Below are 6412 nucleotides of genomic sequence, written 5' to 3'. Positions count from 1 at the left end.
ATTTTCTACAGTAACAACCATGAATAGCACATAGCAAAACCATAGGTTAGTTAAAGTCTCTTTTAGCATTGACGCCGTATAAATTGGAGCAATTTGAGGATTAGTTAAACATTCTTCATAATTTCATTATCTCATATGAAATTGATAGATAGATTTGGGATGCGGATGACTCGAGTTTGTGGTGAATAACATGTGGAAACATATTAATGAGTACATTTTGGATGGGGTGAACAATCCTATTGATTGGCAAAGTGTGTCTAGAAAAGTTAACATCTTATTTTTGCGAGCCGTATTAAATAGACTTCCACCTATCTCAAAGTAGTATTGATATTCCGTCTACCTTGTGTCTAGTGTGTACTTCGGTTGAAGAGAGTCTTGATCATCTTTTTACCCAATTTAATGTTGCAACAAGAACTTGAAATGTGATTCTCAAATAGGTGCATTTACCTTAACCACCGTGGAGTTCTGTTGAAGAAGACATCTTGCATTTGTGCGACTCTTTGCAAGTCTCATCCATGAAGCAGGCACCAATTGAAGCTAATTGCATGACTACTTTATGAGTGTTGTGTCAATTCAGGAATTTCGTGTTAACAAACAGAAATTGAACACGATTGTATACTTTATTTGCTTCCTACCTTTGGTTTGTTCAAAGTAATAGAAAAACTCTTCTCGGCTTCAAAACTCAATTCTTTTATTCAATTGTAATTGGTTTATTTTTTGCCCGCTAGTTCCCTATTAGCGTGGCTTATAAAATCTTTCAGATATTAAAAACAACATGAAAATAAAATAACAATATATCCAAAGTAAAGTAGCAAAGAAATTGTAGTTACCTTGATACCCTAACAAATATATCCAAGTTGGATTCCAAAGAAAATCATTCTCAAGCCAGGCCCCTCAAAAAATTGTAATCAATAACACAAACAAAAAAAATATTTTATTCGAAAAAAATATAAATAACAAATGCTTCAAAAATCAAATCAATTACCACAAAATGCTAAATACAATTCACTACTATACATATGAAGAAAAGCTTATATCAAAACCACAATATCCCCTGATATACGATCATCTTCTCCGTACCCACAAAACCAAAATTTGCTCACCATGTTGAAACTGGCTAAAATCCTCTTGCAACTGATCAATAATACAAAACAAACATGTATCTTAGTGGTATGTTACATTTTTTCCCATCAAGTGTTCTATGGAAAAAAAGTGTCCGTGTATGCATAAAATATGTTTCTTTTTAATGAATGGTCTAAACATAAGGGTAAAATAGTCATTTACTCATATTTAGACAGTTCATTCCGACTAAAAAACCAAGTCTATGTATACTCAAGTGTTTACAGCTTTTTAAAACGTTCAACACTTTTCATTATAAAAATGGATCTATATTTATTTATTTGTATCTTATGTCATTTCATTTATTTGTATCTTATGTCCATGGTACTTTCATTTCTTACACTATAGCTTGTAATTTCAATAATTTTTTAAGACATATTTTGAAAACTCTACCTAATGATAACATTTTCTTTCTTCATAGGACATGTACTTTGAAAAATTCTACCTAATTCATCTAGTTGTCAACTCGTGACTCGACTGCGAGTTATCATATTCATAGAAAGTTATAAATATATAATACAAATACGAAAACATAATATTTGTTGAATATTAATGCACTTCGAAAAATAATTTTCATTCAAAACATTGTATTTTGGAAAATCTACTTAATTATAACTTGGACTTTCTTTTTTTCTTATGAGGGCATGTATTTTGGGAAATCTACACAATTGTAAAAGTGAATTATTTTATATTTGGATGATATTAAATCTTTTAAAATATAAATAGGAAGAAATGAAAATTAACGGTGTATTAATAAACAAATCAATGAACATAAGTTGTTATCTTTTGCATTTAAACTTTATTTGCCAAATAGTTACAAAACTTTTTTAACATAATAATTAATCACGAATTAACATGTCAATTTAACCTTACAAACTCCAAAAAGATTCATATTTGATTATTTGCCTTTAAAATAGTCATATACTATATAATTTTTAAACCTCAAAATTAAAATCACATATATTGGCATGTTACAAAAAGTTACCAATGTATAAGAAAGCTTTAGCCAATAGCAAGGCGTGTTTAGATGTCTCTTTTTAAAAGTGTATGCACATTAAATTATCAAAATTAGACTACAATAAAGGGTGTTTGGAACTTTGGTATTGTGTGTTATACAATGATAAGCAACTTCAGAAAGTTCTAACCTTTCGAAGTCGGAGGAACCACCACAACGTGCATGGTGGTGTTGTTGGGTGGCAACGCTAACTGAAGAGGAAAAAGCTTGCCATTTAATGGATTCCTCAAGCACACGATTATATCATTTATCCCTGTTTGTTCTTCCAAATTCAGAGTCAAATCCTCTAATCCATTTCCCTTGAATACAAACGATGTTTCTTCATGACCTTCATCAACGTTCCCATCATCATCCGCCACCGTGTAATACACCATCCTCCCTTCCTTCTTTGCAGCCGGTAGATCATGTCCCTGCATTTCCACAAACACATGGTGTGCATCACACCAAGTGAGACAAAATCGCAAATTCATCGAGCTTGAAATGTGTAGTAATGAATGATTATTTGAACGAACCTCGGTAACGCCAGATCCGGAGCTTCTAAGAGAAAATGAGGACGAATTTAGATCTGGGTTTACCGTTTCGGATGGTGGCGACGACGGCGGTGGTTCCCGTTCCTCTGGTCTAGCCTCAACAGTTTCAACATCCCACAAAATCCAATTGTGATGTCTGTAAGGAATGTCATGAGTAACTGAATTTCTCCATGGAGGCAACCCACCATTAGCTCGTAGATAGTTTCCATATCGGGTTTTGAGACGAACTTGAAACCCGTCTCGTATCGGTTCCCATTCGATCGAGGAGTCCAGCTTCTGCGGCATACTTTGAACGACTTTCTGACCAGTGAAACCGATGATTACTTGATCTTCAGATGCGGTGAGATACTTCCCGTAACTGGACTTCAATCGGAGGACGTTATCGAAGCCTTCAACAAATTCAACCGTCCAAATGCCTTTCTTCGCTGTGTCATTCCGATCTTGTAGCACACTTTCGCCGTCGCTCTCGGCCAAGAGATACTTGTCGTGGTGGCTCTTTAGTCGGACCGATTTCGCCTTTCGGAAGAGCTCCATTCCACTACTCTGCATTGTGTTATTCACTGTTATTTTCCGATTGACGAAGTGGAGAAAGTGATTTATAGTTGAATGAATCACGAGAAAGAGTGGATTTAAGATGTGGGTTTGAAGTTTAGTTTCACAAGATTGAAACTTTAAACGCAAATTTACAGAGAGGATGAACATGAACTGGGGAAGTGAGCACCGGCTACAATGTATTAATGGCAGTAACGTAACCTTATCTTATCACCTTTACTTAAAAAAGTGTCGGTAGTATTTAAAAGGTATCTCTTTAAATAATTTTTTATAAGTAAAATTTGTGAAAATGATCAAAAGAAGTAGTTTTTTGAAATAAAATAAAAATAAAAACCTAAGTAATATAATTATGGTTTATAAGATGTTTCCTACCGATTTTGGTTGTTTATTGTTGAAGGAGGAGGCTACAACCAATGGCGACCTATTTTTTGGCGAATTCGAATTCATTTGCGGAGATCCGGTATCTGGTGATCCTGCGTAACTATCAACTACCGACGAAAAACTTGATAACGAACTCATTACAGACTCAGTATCTGACAATGATATGTCAACAATATCAACTCCCCACAACACCCAATCTTGTGTAGCAGTTCGATGAGGTACATCATGTGTTATTGAATTCTTCCAAGGTGGAGTTCCGCCATTTGCCCTCAAGAATTTCCCATCGTATGTTTGAAGCTTTATGTGAAGCGCACTTTCCCTTATCGGCTCCCATTCTGTTGTATGATCCGGTACTTTAAAATGACATTGCTTTACCTTTTTTCCAGTCATACCAAGCAGAAACGCCTCATTTGTTGCACTAAGGTACAAGCCGTGACAACTTTTTAACCGAATGACATTAGGGTTTTTCTCAACGAACTCGACAGTCCAACGAGCTTTTGCAGATGACGCGTTACGGCTTTGTCGAACAGTTTCTTCATCATCATCCGCCACTAGATATTTGTTATGAAAACCTTGTAATCTAACTGCTTTAGCTCCATGAAAAAACTCCATCCCGCTCTAGATAAACAAATATACATTCAATAGATAATAAAAGTTTAGGGGTTAAGGGTAAATCAGTAATTTGGACTGGTATTTTAATTTTTTTTAATTTGAAAATGGGTAAAGCGGGTAAAAACTAAAAAAGTGTTTTACCTGTCTTGAGCTTACGCGTGGCGACCCTTTATAAGAAACCTCAGACATGCGACTATCCGCCCTAACCCTCGATATCTCCGGCGCCGACGAAAAGCTGGATGCCGGCGATAGATTACTTGCCATCGACTCTTGTGAATCTAAAACAGCGATATCAACCACTTCGACATCCCACAAAACCCAGTCCTGAGTTGCTGTCCGGTGAGGGAGGTCATGGGTGACGGAGTTTCGCCACGGCGGCGTGCCGCCGTTACCCCGCAAGAGCTTTCCATTATTAGCCCTCAACTTCACCGACTCGCCTTCCTTAATCGGTTCCCATTCGATGGAGGTGTCGCGTTTGTTCGCCTGAATGTCTTGCACCACCTTCTTTCCGGTCAGACCAGTCAGAAACGGTTCGCTGGAGGGAGTGAGGTACTTGCCGGAGGAGCAGCTTTTGAGGCGGATAACATGGTTTTTCCCTTCCACCGTCTCCACCATCCATCGTGCTTTCCTTGCAGATCCGTTTCTGCTTTGACGGACGGTGTGTTCATCTTCGTCGGCGACCAAGAATTTGTTAAGGTGGCTCCGGAGTCTGACGACTTTGGCTTTGTTGAAAAACTCCATGATTTTTAGGAGATTAAAGAATGATTAATGAATGAAAAGGGCTAAATTGGTTCGATTCATATGGAATCTTGTTGTTCTGACTAATCGTCGACGACTTTTAGTGGGTTGACTAGGTGGAAATTTGCAAGTTGTAACGTGGAAGTTGGTGCAGGTTTTCAATCTACTCGGTTTGCTTACCAGGTCAATGTATTTATGATTTTGTCTCGGTGTTAAACTTCATCATTTCATTTATGGGTAATTCTATTTCTATCACACTAACCCAATTCTTTCCACACCAAGTTTATATCATTGAACAAGGTTCATAACATCAGTTTTGTGGTATTAAAATAAACGCATATCATAAATTCTATGTGTATTGATGTTGGGACGATATGGAGTTTGAATTTGATTTCGTGAACACGGTTAGCAGGAGGTTTACTATGCATTTGGGACGAAAGCTTATGCATGAGGTCGGCTTCGCTAAATCAATGGACTTTCTAGCAACCTTTGGCTCCTGGAAGGGTATATAATGGGAAACAATTTTTGTCAAGGTTTATGCACCACAAGCATCATCCGGAAAACAAAACCTTTGGACTAAGTTGCAGGAATTAAAAAAGATCCAGACAAGGAAATTGGATTTTTTGGGAGACTTTAATGTTGTAAGACGACCAAAAGAAATAATGAACTTTTATTTATACTAGTATGGGGGAGGTGATTTATGTACATGTGTGACGAATGGTCTAAAACTTAGCAAATTAAATCGATTTCTGGTTTGCTCCAAAAACTCAGTCGTTCTCCTCGATTACATCACTTCCTTAAAGTTTTACGATCACTCCATCCTCCTTAATAAATGAAGGTTTTTTTTGCCACATGTCCTCTTCTCCTTCATTTGGGCAAATGACATTTTCTAGATTTTTTGAATTTTTTATTTTTCACTTGTCATTTTATTGTAATTTTCATTATTTTAAATTAAAATTTCACATTTAATATGTAAGATAATATATATGTAAGGTATTTATTAGAAATAATTTATATATGTAATGTATTCAACGTATTAAAGTCTCATTAATTTAATAATTTAAATTTTTTCTTATAAATTCAAACTTCTCAAATTGTTAAAATTTCATATTTAATTTTTTTTAAATAAACTCATGTAATACATGGGTCTCACACCTAGTTGTTATTATACGACAAGTGGAAAATATTAGTTTTAAACTCCCACAAAATTACATATAGCAAAACTCTTAAAAATTTCACAAGTGGCAAAAAAACATTCTTTTATTAGAAATGATTCTTAAAGACGAATTTGGTCTAGTGTAACTCCTCTCGCATTAGCTATTTTAAATAGCCTTTAATAAAATATTTGCACAGATTTCTTAGCTATTTTAAATAGCCTTTAATAAAATATTAATCCCAAAGTTTCAAACAATAAAATAATTGGTAAAATTAAGAGTTTTCGTATAAAACTTGGTCCCAAAACATA

The 6412-nt window shown here is 35.4% G+C and overlaps 1 protein-coding gene across 1 annotated transcript; it reads right to left on the bottom strand.

The window, feature by feature from the left end:
• Positions 1-894: 894 nt before the first annotated feature.
• On the bottom strand, positions 895-5104 carry LOC111906623 (uncharacterized). Its single transcript, XM_052769442.1, has 5 exons — positions 4351-5104; positions 3589-4215; positions 2647-3207; positions 2265-2544; positions 895-1134 (listed from the first exon to the last, which is right to left on the bottom strand). The coding sequence occupies exons 1-5, from the start codon at positions 4948-4950 to the stop codon at positions 1118-1120; spliced, it is 2085 nt and encodes a 694-aa protein (XP_052625402.1). The 5' UTR covers positions 4951-5104; the 3' UTR covers positions 895-1117.
• Between the last annotated feature and the right edge of the window lie 1308 nt (positions 5105-6412).

This window comes from Lactuca sativa, chromosome 3, assembly GCF_002870075.4.
Source record: "Lactuca sativa cultivar Salinas chromosome 3, Lsat_Salinas_v11, whole genome shotgun sequence".
In the NCBI taxonomy this organism is placed as follows: Eukaryota; Viridiplantae; Streptophyta; class Magnoliopsida; order Asterales; family Asteraceae; genus Lactuca; species Lactuca sativa.
Note: the sequence above shows the minus strand (reverse complement) of the source record. Positions and strands in the feature narration are given on the sequence as shown.